This window comes from Fusarium phalaenopsidis, assembly GCF_050370095.1.
Source record: "Fusarium phalaenopsidis strain FUZ10S chromosome Unknown contig_32274, whole genome shotgun sequence".
In the NCBI taxonomy this organism is placed as follows: Eukaryota; Fungi; Ascomycota; class Sordariomycetes; order Hypocreales; family Nectriaceae; genus Fusarium; species Fusarium phalaenopsidis.
Window position 1 is genome coordinate 414,577 of NW_028145419.1, and position 14,331 is coordinate 428,907.

The 14,331-nt window shown below is 52.5% G+C and overlaps 4 protein-coding genes across 4 annotated transcripts; 3 read left to right on the forward strand and 1 right to left on the reverse strand.

The window, feature by feature from the left end:
- Positions 1-125: 125 nt before the first annotated feature.
- LRP88_00234 (acyl-CoA N-acyltransferase) lies at positions 126-1,406 on the reverse strand (the record flags this gene model as incomplete). Its single annotated transcript, XM_083236951.1, has 1 exon — positions 126-1,406. The coding sequence occupies one exon, from the start codon at positions 1,404-1,406 to the stop codon at positions 126-128; it is 1,281 nt and encodes a 426-aa protein (XP_083107320.1).
- Positions 1,407-2,496: 1,090 nt separating this feature from the next.
- Positions 2,497-6,710, forward strand: LRP88_00235 (P-loop containing nucleoside triphosphate hydrolase protein; the record flags this gene model as incomplete). Its single annotated transcript, XM_083236952.1, has 2 exons — positions 2,497-5,971; positions 6,040-6,710. The coding sequence occupies 2 exons, from the start codon at positions 2,497-2,499 to the stop codon at positions 6,708-6,710; spliced, it is 4,146 nt and encodes a 1,381-aa protein (XP_083107321.1).
- A 1,036-nt stretch (positions 6,711-7,746) lies between these two features.
- LRP88_00236 (major facilitator superfamily domain-containing protein) lies at positions 7,747-9,690 on the forward strand (the record flags this gene model as incomplete). The annotated part of the gene is made up of 1 exon (XM_083236953.1): positions 7,747-9,690. The coding sequence occupies one exon, from the start codon at positions 7,747-7,749 to the stop codon at positions 9,688-9,690; it is 1,944 nt and encodes a 647-aa protein (XP_083107322.1).
- Positions 9,691-12,679: 2,989 nt separating this feature from the next.
- LRP88_00237 (uncharacterized protein) lies at positions 12,680-14,303 on the forward strand (the record flags this gene model as incomplete). Its single annotated transcript, XM_083236954.1, has 3 exons — positions 12,680-12,732; positions 12,796-12,944; positions 13,006-14,303. 3 exons carry the CDS (start codon positions 12,680-12,682, stop codon positions 14,301-14,303), a joined length of 1,500 nt encoding a protein of 499 aa, XP_083107323.1.
- Positions 14,304-14,331: the final 28 nt, after the last annotated feature.

Sequence of the window (14,331 nt, forward strand, 5' to 3'; positions counted from 1 at the left end):
AATTTCACTCCGACTCGACGATCACTCGGCTTGGCTCGGCTGTTTCCATTTGATATTCAAGTTCCTGACATTGATGATCCATACGATGACTACTTGCTACCCACATACTGTACCAAGCTAACTACCTAGACAAAATGCCCCTCTTGGAAGAATCTCTCCCTCTGAAGAGCGAATAGAATCGCCGTCTTGTGCGGCAGATGGAACCGCTTCTTCTTCTCCTGCGGCAAATACTTGTCCTGGATGTGAACATGGCTCAAGTCGAAGCGAGGCTCGGCAATGACCTGCTTTGTCCGCGGATCCCGAAGGAAACAGCAGTGCTTGATCGACGTCGCCACAGCCTGGTACCGCTTACCCCCACGGAACCTCTCCTCGCCCACGATGATGTGCGAGTTCTGGTCGTGATCTCCGACGGTGATATTGCAGTTGGAGTTGAAGAAGCAGGCTGCATTGTCTTCCTTGGCCCACCCCAGCTCCGTGTACCCAGCCAGTTCGCCGTCCCACTCAAACACGCACGACATGGTGTGCGGATCGGCAAGCTGCTCGGCCAGATACTTGCGATGATGTTCGTCCGGTCCGCGCTCCTTCCATGACGCGTTAACGCGGTCCGAGTTCTGCCACCGCTTGTACGTTTCAAAATGGACAGGGTTCTCGGCATCGATATGCCGGATCTGCAGCAACTGTCCAAGCTCAACGATGAAGCGTGAGTAGATGACGGTGCCAGGCTTGGGCTTGGCTGGCCGCACTGGATGGACGGTGCAGACGTTGCCTTTGCGCGTGAAGCCCATCTGGTTTGCAAAGACGCCCATGGTGCCATTGAAGCCTGGGAAGTTCGTCACCTCTGGCCGGGAACGGAGCCAGTGCTGCGAGTCTGGTGCACCTGCGCCCTGCCAGAACACGTCGCGAGAGATCCAGTAGATGGCATCCTTTGGGGTTGTGCTTGGGGAGAATGGTGATAGCACTCCCAAGCCAGTGCATCGCACGTATTCACCTACTCGCTCGCTGTCCACCGAGATAGCAATAAGGTCATCTTCTCTGTGGTCAGGATGAAGCCACAAGGCGTATACCGATGCCCATGCCAGAGCAAGGTCTTGTTGTTGGCCTTCAGAGGCAAACGGCGAGCGAGAAAAACCTTCATCAAAGCTTAGCAGCTCGAGTGCAAAGACTTGATCAAACTCGGCTCTATCATCGTTGACCATGGCCGGGGAGATTCTAGTCTTTGTACCATCCGTTGCCCAACGAGCCAAGGCTCGGTCTCCGGATCCGACAACATGGTCGGTGCCAGTGTTGTTCTTGGTGGTCTCGATCCATATTTCGGTCTTGCCGTCGGGTAGTTTGAAAGATATCTTGTTGGGCTTGCCCAGAAGCGTCTCGACGTGAGACTCTGTGTCTTCGATGTAAATGCCCATTTTCGAGAGTTAATGACCTGCGTAAGCACTGTTAGTAAATGACATCGAGGTCTCGGGTAACCTGGTAGTTGATATGGGTGCTGGTTTATTCACAAATCAAACAAATACTTACAGCGCACAGGGATAATAGCACAGCGGATTCTTGTAATAGAAAAGTAATATTTCTTGGACGGGCAACCAGTCCATCTAAAGTATCTAAAACATGGCTACTTATTCAACTCTACAATTCACAATGACACGGCTTTGCTATTCCCCCGATGCGAGTGGTCGACGTCCAAACCAAGTTGCTCAATTGTGCAAGCGAGGTGCTCACAGTGCGTATGTACTCCGCATGTCACAATGTCAAGCTTTCGGCACTTAGCTGCGCCCCTGGAGGGTGGCGTATTAAGCATAAATTAACCAAAGCCGGCCGTGTCGACGTCACTCAACAGCAAGCTCTTTATTTCCGCTGCCGATTACTAATATCAAACTTGCTCCTTCATTGGATGTGCTAGTGACATGGATGCTCTAGTACGTGCCATGATCGCTGATCTTCCCTCGATTAAGAAGAGACGGATTTCCGTGTCCGATTATGTAACCCAGATTTTCCCCGGGGCCCTGTCGTCATCCCGCCCCCTGGACATGGTTATTGGACGGCTTGACCTTGACTAAATGGGTACCCCCATGGATGATGAATACGAAAGAACTTGTGGGACGAACGAAAGGCTCCTTTGAATGTCACTCTTCACCACAATTCTCTCACCCGCCGGACACCTTCCCGAACTGGCACACACCCTGTTGCGTGATCCGCAGATCTTCACTTTATATAATGCTGACAACTTGGCACCGCTGGATCTTGACTAATGCCAAGACTCGGTTGCAACGCTGAGCCAAGACGGAGGATTTCATCACACTTAGCGTAATGCACTACCTGGCATGTACATCCCATGTGCCGTGGCTCCGCAATCGGAGAGATCCGAGAGTTTCTCCCCCTTATCGAAAAAATCAGTGAGATGTGGGTTATCGATCAAGCTCACGGGAGTGCGCCTCTTATGGGACTCGACGCAGGCTGCTGCTGAGCGACAAGTTCGACCCATCCTCGGCATCCAACATGGCGCCCAACGATGGGAAAAGCTTCCCACCGAGGAAATGGTACAGGAGGGTGCCATTCCTGTCAACCAAGCCCATCGACACACCACTCACGGAACGGCACTCACATTCGTCTTCAAGCGCAGAAGATGCCGGCATCAGAGAAAAGACAGCGTTGCCAGAGTCGACAGCAAACTGGTTATCAATATTGTTATTCAACTGGCTGGCTCCTCTTTTGAGAACGGGCTACACCAGACCTCTTCAGACCGACGACCTGTATGACATGCCCGGCAACAGATTGGCCGAGGATCATGCAGATAAACTCGAAAAATGCTGGTCTGAGAGGCTGGAGAAGAACAGTAACCAAAAAGTTCCCTCTGGGCTGATCACATGGAGACCCTTCTGGGCGAGGCGTACAACTGACGCCACTGTCTTGACCCTGGCTCTCAACGACGTCTGCTTCCGCTGGTTCTGGATAGGCGGTTTCTTCAAGTTGTGCGGCGACTTGTCGCAAATGGTCTCTCCAGTTCTCATCAGATTTCTCATCGCGACATTGAAAGACCCATCGCAGTCGGCTTTGCGTTCAGGCTTTGGCTACGCGGTTGGCCTGTTTGCTCTACTCATCTTCTCCGTCACGTCCAATGTCCATGGCTTCTACCGCTCTTACACGACGGGCATTCTCCTGCGAGGCGCCCTCATGCATGCCATTTATCGCAGGGCGACGACGCAGCTCACTGAGAGGGCCAAACTCAAACACGGGCTTGGCACGGGAAAGTTGATGAGCTTGATGAGCGCCGACGTGACGCGTGTGGACTTTTGCTGCGGCTTCTTTCACTCAGCGTGGACCAGTATCCTCCAGATCCTTCTCTGCTTCGCCTTGACGGTGTGGTCGCTGGGCTACAGCGCACTCCCTGGATTCGGCCTTCTGGCGCTGCTCTATCCGCTGCAGACTTACATGATGGGGATGCTACTACGCCTGCGACGAGGCAGCATGCCCTTTACCGACGCGCGAGTCAAGGCCGTCGTTGAGGCCGTATCAACGATCCGCCTCGTCAAGACCAACGCGTATGAGAAGAGCCTGCTCGCAAAGGTCGGAAAACTGAGGTCTGACGAGGTCGTCTACATCCGCAAGAGGATGCTTCTCCGGGCTCTCAACATCGCCGTCTCATACACTGCTCCCACGCTCGCCTCTGTTGTTAGCATCGTGTGCTATGGAGCGACGAGCAAGAATGGCATGGAGCCAAGTGTCGTCTTCTCTGCGCTCGCCTTCTTCTTGCTTCTGAGGACGCCGCTGCAGGCTCTGCCCGTTGCACTTTCGGCGATAGCGGATGCTCGCGCGGCACTTGAGCGTCTATCTGCCTTTATGCTCGCGTCTGATGTGGTCCCGAAGAATGACTCTGGACTGCACTCAGGTCGTAGTGAGGGATCATCAACTGATGTGGTGATTCAAGTCGAAGACGCCACGTTTGCGTATCACGATGACGAGGAACTCCTGGCAGACGACCCGAATGAGAAAGCTGTGCAAGCCAATAAGAGCAAGAGCCAAAGCCAAAGACTACGCCTTGATTCACTCGTGGTCAAGAAGAACCAGCTTGTCTGCATCGTTGGCCCTGTGGCATCAGGCAAGACCTCAGTTCTCAGAGCGCTCCTGGGAGACATGCAACTTGTTCAGGCGCGTTCGTGCCAGCTCAACCTCGAAACCTCGTCGCTATCGTCCCAGCTCTCCTATGCCCCGCAGACAGCCTGGCTGCTCAGCGAGACAGTGCGAGAGAACATCGTCTTTGGCAGGCCATTGGATTTGGCTTGGTACAATGAAGTTCTCAGGCGGTGCTGTCTGCACCAGGACCTGGAGAGACTCCCCGACGGCGACATGACGGTCGTCGGCGAGATGGGCGTGTCTTTGTCAGGCGGCCAGAAGCAGCGTGTGAGTCTCGCTAGAGCCATCTACGGGAAGAGTCCGCTACTCTTTCTTGACGACTGTTTCTCAGCTCTGGATGCGCATGTTGGATCCCGGGTCTTTGACATGGTGATCAACCAAGCGCGGAGAAACAATGAAGGTACTATTGTTCTGGTGACGCACTCCATGGTTTTCGCTCGGCAGGCGGATCATATCGCCTACATGGAAGGAGGTCGCATTGTGGAACAAGGCTCGTATGAACTTCTCTCTGGTCGAGACGGTCCCTTTTCTCGCTTTGCAGGAGCCCCTGACTCAGACTCTGAGTCAACTCAGTCTGGCGGTGACTCCGAGCAGCTGGAGGACTCAGAAGTCAAGGCCAAGGAGGAGGGCATCCTCACGAAAAAGCCCAAGGGCCGAGGCAATGAGATCATGCAAAGCGAGGAGAGACTCGTCGGTTCCGTCAGCGGCAGGACCTACATCCGCTACGTGCAGTTTGGCAACGCCTGGCTCACGGTTCCCTTCTTCATCACGTCCATCTTCATCTATCAAGGCTCAAGCATCGTCTCGCCGCTGTGGCTGAGCTGGTGGCAAGATACCAAGTACACGTCCATCTCGGAAGACGGATACATGGGAGGCTATGCGGCGTTTGGCATTGGACAGTCTCTGGGTCTGTTCTTCATGAACGCTACATTTGCTCTCTTCTGCTTCTGGTGCTCCAACAATCTTCACCGTGCGGCTATGTCGAGTGTACTCCTCGCGCCCGTGGCTTTCTTCGATACGACGCCCCAGGGACGTATCACGCATCGGTTCAGCAAAGACGTTGATGCCGTGGATAACGTCGTGGGTGAGACCTTGCGTCTCTTCATCTCAACTTCGGTACAAGCCATTGGCACTATCATTGTCGTGACCATCATCCTACCACCCTTCATAGCCATCGCTGCTGCGCTGCTACTCGCTTACACCTGGACGGGCATGTACTTCCGACCCTCATCGCGCGAGTTGCGTCGTCTCAACAATCTGCTCCGCAGCCGCATCTACGAACATTTCGGCGAGTCACTATCTGGTCTGCCCACCCTGAAGGCCTTTGGCGCTGTGTCGCGCTTCGTCGCGGATAATTCACGCAAGATCGACACCGAGAATACGGCCTACTGGCTCTCGGTGGCGTGTCAACGCTGGCTCAATCTCCGTCTGGACCTCTGCGGCGCGACACTCGTGCTCGTCGCTGGCCTGCTTGTTGTGGGGCTTCGAGACACGATCCCTCCATCATCGGGAGGTGTAGTGCTGTCATACGTTGTCACAGCTCAGGCCGTCTTTGGCAACATGATTCGACAGAGCGCCGAGATTGAGAATAACATGAACTCGGTCGAGAGGATGCTTCACTATGTGTTTGACATTCAGCAAGAGCCTGCCCATGAGGTCAAGGACGTGGACAAGGGCCTGAAGAATGGTGAATGGCCGCGTGATGGGCATGTCCAATTCCAGTCTCTAACTCTCAGTCATCGTCCTGGGTTGGAACCTGCACTGAGAGATGTGACGTTGGATATAAAGCCGGGTGAGAAGGTAGGCATCGTTGGCCGCACCGGAGCAGGAAAGACAACTTGTAAGCAATATCCCCAACGCTTTTCCATGCAGGCTGTATTTTCCAAGCAATAACTAACCATACAACAGTAATTACTGCTTTGCTGAGGATCACGGAGCCAACAAGTGGCAGGATCCTTATCGATGGTGTGGACATTCACACGGTCGGTCTTCATCTGCTCCGATCAAGCTTGTCCGTCATCAGCCAAGACGCCATCCTCCTGGCCGGCACCATCCGATACAACCTGGATCCATTCCAGCAGTACGACGATGACTGGCTGCGCCAATGCTTGAGAAGGGTTGGACTTGACCAACCAGACTCTAGCTCCAGCGTGGAACAGGGAAGTGATTTTGAGAAGAACCATGGGTCCGAGCTTGTCAGTGCCAGCCCGAGTCTGACTCTAGACTCGGAGGTCAAGGAGAATGGTGCCAACATCTCTCATGGCCAACGGTCGCTGATCTCGATTGCCCGCGCTCTCGTCCGACGGTCCAAGATTGTCATTCTTGACGAAGCCACGGCATCTATCGACGGCAGGACCGACATGGAGCTTCAAGTGATGCTGAATGAGGTTATGGGTGATGCCACAGTTCTGACTGTAGCTCATCGACTGGACACCATCATTTCCACGTGTGATAGGGTAGTGGTGATGGACAGTGGTAAGGTGGCAGAGTTTGACACCATCCCAACGCTCTATTCCAGGCCAGACAGTTTGTTCAGGGTCCTCTGCGATGCCGCAAGGATTACTGTTCGAGAGGTGTAAACGAGGTGGTTGATTGCATAGACGATTCCCCTCAATGTCCTGTTGTTGAATCTCGATACCAGATAGATCCCAAACCCCATCAATATCTACGTAGAGCACTCGAGCCAAAGAGCACGCACATTTTTAATAGCAAGAGTCCAGTGGCTCGACTTTTAGTAACGAAGGCCTGGGGTCGATGGTGATGGCAACACTTCTTCTGTCAAGAGGCAACATCCGCTTCAGTAGCAATGAAGGACCAGGATCAAGTACCTACACGATAACGTGCATGATAAGTCAGTCGATCAAGTCTCTCGGCTATTACTAATGAGTGCATAATTACTTAAAACGAGGTAAGCGCTACGACCTCGTCCAGGAACGGCGAGAATGGTCCGATATTCTCCTGTGTCAAGCCCGATCTTGGCCGTTATTCAACCAGGCAGCGTCTCCTTTGGTTGGACTTGTACCAACAGATTTTACCTCGTGAACGCTCTAATTTAGCATTCTTTTGACCGGGGCTACATCCCTCCTGGCCCAAAGAGGTAACGAACCATGTGGGCGCCAAGCAAGTGAATAAAAAACTCGTTCGTACCGAACAAGGGCAGGATCAGCACTAGAAGTCCCATCTGACAAGTTGAGTTCGCGTACAGAGCCGAAGTCGGTATTACCCACACTTGAGGAGGAAAAAAACTTTCTTTTATCAGATCCTTGATAATCTCTCGGGGCACTCACCACATCCGAAGGTCCCCGCATCTTTCTCCGGTGGCCCATTTGTTGGAACGCGTGGGTGATGCGTGGGATTAGCGTCGAACTGTTGGTTCTTGGACGTTACATTCTTGACCCGTCCCAACGTTGGCGTTGGTTACGGCGTGGGGACTTGTTAACCTGGATTGGTACAGATCATCCTTGATCAGATAAAATGGAAGCATGGGGGGAGGCGAACTTTGTACCACAATTTTTGGGTATTTCTTTTCGTGTCTCCTCGGGATCTGCGTGAATATTCTCCAGTTTCTTCCTTCTCATTCCTCAGACTCGAGAGAGCTCAAGCTAAGCCATCACCATGTCTAAGCCAGCTGCTCCAGACGCTGGCCAGCCCGAGGTCAACGCCGCGGGTTCGTCACAGATGGACGCCAATGCCGCCGGAAAAGATGGCGGGCCAGTCGGCACCGTCCTCTCCCGAGAAGACTCGAAGCCCAACCCAGCCTCAGACTCTGAAGGCCACACTGAAGTCGGCGTGAGCAAGGTCGAGGCCTTCAACAAGGTCCTCTACCAGTCGGGCAAGTCTGGCAAGATCTTGCTCTGGCTTCTGGGCGTGTCAATTGGCCTGACCATGTTTGCCTACGCGCTCGATCAGGGCATCACCACTTCCGTCTTCAATGTCCTCGCTTCTTCGACCTTTGGAACGCACAGCTCGCTCGCCGCCGTGAGCACCGCCAGTCAGATCATTCGAGCTATCAGCAAGCCCTTCATCGGCAAGTTGGCCGACATCACCTCGCGACCGACCACCTACGTCGTCATTCTCGTCTTCTACGTCGTCGGCTTTGTCGTCGCTGCCAGTGCAAACACCTTTGCCGCGTACACGATCGGTGTCTCCTTCACGTCGGTCGGAAAGTCCGGTCTCGATCTTCTGAGCGATATCATTGTGGGAGACTTGACTCCTCTCGAGTGGCGAGGCTTCTTCGGTGCTGCCCTGGCTCTGCCCTTTGTCGTCACTGTGCCCGTCAATGGCTTCATCGCCGACGGCTTTTACGACAACTGGAGATGGGGTCTGGGTATGTTTGCCATCATCGTTCCTGTGCTGCTCATGCCCGCCATCTTCACTCTGTACTCCATGCAGAGACGTGGAGAGAAGCTGGGCATGGTCACAATGGCCGACTCGGCGCGCGTTCGAACTGGCGTGGACGAGACTTCCTCGAGGGGTTTCGGATACTGGGCCAAGCTCCTCTACCAGGGCCTGATCGACATCGACATCATTGGTCTCATCATCCTCGGCTTTGCCTTTTCGCTCATCCTTCTGCCCTTCACTCTCGCCAAGACAGCCAAGGGTGGCTGGGGCAACGCGAGTATCATTGCCATGCTCGTCGTTGGCTTCGTCTTGCTCATCCTCTTTGTCCTCTTTGAGATGTACGTCGCCAAGAAGCCTCTCATGACGAAGCGAATTATCCAGAACCGCACGTTCCTCGCTGCCGTCACCATCTACACCTTCAATCAGATGGCTTCATCCGTCCGCAACACGTACTTCTCGTCATACATTCTCATCATCAAGAACTGGACCAACTACCAGTGGATCATCTTCCTGGGCATTACCACCATGGGACTGAGTCTTATTGGCCCTATCGTCGGTCTCATCCAGCGAAAGACTCACCGATACAAGAGTCTGATGGTCTTTGGTGCTGCGGCGAGACTGCTTGCCTACGGGCTGTTGGTCAAGCCCAACGGCGACATGGTCCAGGACACGGCCCGCCTCGTGCTCGCTCAGCTCATCTTCTGTCTGGGCTCATTCAACGTTGTGGGTGTTCGTGTCGGCAGTCAGGCCTCGGTGCCTCATGAGGACATGGCCTCCATGATCTCTCTGCTCACTCTGTGGTCTACTCTTGGCTCGTCCATTGGAAGTGCCGTGTCATCCGCCATCTGGACCAACGAGATGCTTGACCGCATGTACAAGGAGCTGCCCGGCGTTAGCCAAGAGAAGGTGCTGGAGCTCTACAACGACATCAAGGCGCTCCGCAGCGACTACGCCTTCAACGACCCCGTCCGCCAGGGCGCCATTCGTGCCTATTCCGCTATCAATGGCCACATCGCAACCTGTGCGCTTGTTCTCGCTGCCGTGCCTCTGATCGCCACATTCTTCATGCCCGACTTTTACCTCGGCAAGCAGCAGAACGCTGTCACCAGCACTGGTCTCGACGGTGAGAGGGTTGATGTGCCCCGACGAGACGAGAATGCCGACCAGCCTAAGACGTTCTGGGGCAAGGTGGTCGCTTTTTACCGCAAGGATTCTTAATTTGGTAACCTTGGCCAAAGGACAAGTACCGCTGCTTATATAGGCTTAAGATAGCCAATAGGATTTTTAATTGCAGCTCCTCAAGCCAGAGAGGCAGCGATGCTATGGCAGGTGATGGATGTATTTAAATTGAGCTAGCTATGGGATGAGCTGATGGGCTCTACGCATCCACCTCTTCAATCCAACACTTTTCATATCAACGCCATGACTACTCGCATTACTAAACAGTCCCATGAAACAAATGCCCATGTTTCAAATACAACTTGTGGTGTATCAATAACATCTGACTAGAGAATGCATCAATTCGTGTTGTAGTGCAAGGCTTTTCCAATGCCTCGGCCAGTATTTGAGCGTTCTCCTTAGCTGGCGGTCTTGATGGACTTGCTTCTAGAGTCCAAGACAGCATCATTGTATTCGAGGGGGTCTAATAAGTCGTGGTTAATAGAGTTTCAGTAAGTAGCCACTTGATCGAACATACTCCGACGAGTTCATCCGCAATAGAGGTTGCGCCATTGGCACAAACCCCGTTAGAATCCCCCTTGTTTTCAACACTGATAACCTTTGCAGCCATAGACACCAGGGCCACTTGCGGGTGGTGGTTGCGCTTTCTGGCTTGGATTAGACGGTCCTTCTCATTACTTTTCCGTGGAACGTCAAATTCTCACTTACTGTGACTCCATTTCGACGTGGCGCCTGAGTCGAAGCTGTAGTTCTAAAAGCCTGCCTTGAAAGGCTTTCATGTTTCGTTCCCATCCATCTTCCCGGAGAACTGCGGAAACTATCTCCCGCTTACTACCGAGCACATTTTGCTTAAAAGCTCCAGCCATCGCCAAGAATGCTTGTGTTATATCGCAAGATAAAGCACAAATGGTCATGAGAGCTTTATCACTTTCCTGGCAAGCATCTATGGATAGTTGCTTGATTGACTCGGCTAGATCTTCGGCTGCCGTTTCCATTTCATGCATATCAATGGGAACTCCTTCCGGTGATTCGATCGATTTCGAGGCCACCTTGATGATGTTGCATGAGTAGTCTAGAAGTCGCATGCCACCGGCAGTCGCGCTAAACACTGATATCGGATTCATCGTTGGGATGGTTCTAGGAATGGCTCCGAAGGTGTCCAAGTTGAGATGCGTGTTGTGTCACGCTCTGAGAAGAATATCCACGCATGAGCATTTTGTAGCCCTTGGTCAGAATGTTGGGCGCGTACATGGTGTCAGCCTGCCTTACCTTGGGGAGGGGTTTGCAGCGTTTCCTGCAAGCTGAACGAATTAAATAAGAGATGACAAGTAGCGCCAGCGTCAATTCGCTACGTTTGAGGCAGGTTGATTGCCTTGCAGATTTTATGGAAACACGTAGAATCGAGGGCATTTCAGGCAGGAATCGCACCTGGGCGAGTATGTGAAGCAAAGAGTTAACAGTCAAGTTCCGAGTCAATACTTTTCCAATCTAAACAATCTTGAACAGCTTAAAGTCTGTCTCATTCATCCCTTTCCCCTGGTCTCGAAGATCCTGAATAACCTCACCGTCCATAATACCGTGCACGTAACTAATGAAGCTCCTGTGTCGACTTGTTGTCAGGGGAAAATTCCAAACAGACCTTGTTCCAATAACCACGTATCCTTCGTCAAATTCTCTTAGCATAACCGGGACAGGTGCCCCGAAACATGTCGCGACCTCGTCTCCCGGTCAAGCCTTTGGGTGATAGAGTCAAACGTAGCCCTTTTTCGTCCTGAACGGGCGTGGTGTTATGCAATAGAGATTGGTCTCCCAGTGCCACACTGGGCTGCTTCCATGTGCACGTAATGCATCAAGAGCAACTCTACGTGCTGTGTTTTGGGTGGAAATTAGCAACGAATCCCCCATGGCTCAAACATTTGGGTCAGATTCTGGGGTCTGAGAGCAGGTGGAATTCGCTCAAGATGAAAGGGGTCTTTATGAGGCCGCAAGTGACAGCATCCATTAATATTGTGCGCCAGAGTACTTTGACCCGAGATTGGTCGGCAAATGGGTAAGTGCCTTCTAATGTGTTCTTTTTTATAGTTGAAGCCCGGCCCTCGATGGGATAACTGAGCCAGAAGACCGGGCAAGTGCCTTCGCGATGCACGGGTGCTACGGACCCCCAGGCTTGGAAGACCGACACAGGGATACCATCAGGGAAGCTCAGGACCTCATCGCTAAAGTCTACGGTACTCAATTACTCTCTGACCCTTACGGTGTCCTAAACAGGCCCGGCCACTTCAATTATATCCGCAGGCTGGCCTCTCACGCCGAGGATCTCGACCCATGCCGAGAACCCAAAGGCAAAGGGCGAACGTCAAAGAGACTGGCTTTGGGGAGCTGCATCTTTTCTAGATGAAACTTTCAAGATAAACCTCCGTATTAATATATATATATACCTTAGATTCCTAATAATTTTACTCAGCCATTAGAAATCTCAGCCGCATATCACGACATGGATTCTTACCAACCCAGCCCCTCACGTTCAATCCCGAGCGGGATGCGCTCCGATTAGGCCTCATCACCCTGCGTTTCTTGCGTTATCCATGCATCCGGCAACGCGTCACTGGCCGCCTCACAGACCCTCCCGGCGATGCCACGGCCCCCGCTCCAAAAAAAAGTCTAACTTAGATTGCCTGGGTACAGCGACTAGGCCGACAGGGGTCCCTGAAAAGAAGTGTGTGGTAGATATGAGGTCTACGAACCTCGGCTGCTCTAATCAAACGAGTAGAAACATTACTCCCCATGCTAGTTGTCTCGGAATCCGGTACCTAGTTCCGTGGCTTTGTCTTGGACAGTCCCGGATCTACTATACTCTAATCGCCGAACGAGTCTCGTTCCGAATGTTGAGTTGAATCCAGCCCGACGAATGCCTTATGGGCATTTATTAATACCCCCGGTCCTGTCCCCTTGGAATATCTACACTTGCCAGACTCTTCCAAAGTGTACCTGCAGTTGTTAACGAACGACCATTCATCTTCACTTCAACATGACCGATTCTGATTCACCAAAGGCAGACACTGCCGTCGACCTGCGTGAAGAGTATGTCCTTGTCCCGTCTTTATATTCTTTCCGACTGTTACTCACATCCTCTCTTTCTTCTAGTGTTGGGAAACTATTCCTGGCCGCCGACACCGCCCAAGCTCATCTTGACCCAGCCGCTGAGGCCCGACTTCGAAGGAGAATTGACTTGCACATCCTGCCGATTGTCAGCATTCTCTACTTGTTCTGCTTTATCGACCGTTCGAATATCGGTAGGTCTCCTTTTTTTTTTGTTCCCCTCCAGAGGACTCAAGCTTATCTGTACGGATCCAGGAAACGCTCGTCTAGCCGGTTTCGAGCAAGACTTGGGGATGAAGGGCATCGACTACAACGCCACCCTTTCCCTGTTCTATGTCTCTTATATCATATCCGAAATCCCCTCCAACATCCTCTGCAAGATAATCGGACCTGGCTGGTTCTTACCCATTTTAACCATCCTCTTTGGCGGCTGCTCAGTTGCAAATGCTTTTGTGACAAACGTGCCACAGGCTATGGCGATTCGCTTCCTTCTGGGCATCTTCGAAGCTGGAATGTTACCTGGCATTGCCTATTACCTCTCGCGATGGTATCGAGCGTCTGAATTGGTCTTCCGAATCGCTTGCTACATCGTGACAGCCGCTTTGGCTGGAGCATTCGGTGCCTTGCTTGCGTCGGCTATCCTCACCATGGATAGCTTCGGATCTCTTCGTACCTGGCGGATGATATTTGGCATCGAGGGGATGATCACTATGGTCCTTGGCCTGATCTCTCTATTCATCTTGACCGATAGCCCTGCCACGGCTCGCTGGCTTACGGCAGAGGAGAAGAAGCTCGCCGAGGACCGTTTGCGATCTGAGCGTGTTAGCCAGTCACAGGTTCTGGATCGAATCGACAAGAAGAAGCTCCTCAGGGGCATTATCAACCCGGTGACGATGGCAACCTCCGTGGCCTTCTTCTTCAATAACATCACGGTCCAAGGTCTTAGCGTGTTTGCGCCAACGATTGTACGCACGATTTATAGCGACCGGAGTGTGGTTCAGCAGCAGCTCTATACTGCGCCACCGTACATTGTTGGGGCCTTCTTCACGCTTCTGGTACCATATTTCAGCTGGAAACTTGACAAGCGACAAATCTTCTTGGCCCTATGCTCGATACCTACCGCCATTGGTTATATCATGTTCCTCGCATCTAAGGACTTGATGGTGAGGTACGCAGCCTTTTTCTTCGTGGCTGCCCTCATCTTTTCCTACGCGCCTCTATCGAATGGCCAGGTCTCTGCCAATGTTGTTTCTGATACAGCTCGATCATCTGCCATCGGATGGAACGTTATGATAGGGAATATTGGTGGGCTCATTGCAATGTGGTCGTTTCTGCCCTCCGATGGCCCTGACTATCCGATTGGTAACGGGATAAACCTGGCCGGGCAGGTCGTCATAATGTCTGTTATGTATTTGACCTTGTTGTGGATGAAGCGGGATAATAGAGGAAGGGATATAAGGCAAAGGGAGGCGGAAGCCGCGTTGGGCAATGTTGATGCCGAGGGTATTGAGGATCTAGACTGGAAGCACCCGCGGTTTCGGTGGAGAATTTAGAATCAATAAGATTTTTAAGCGCCCCTGT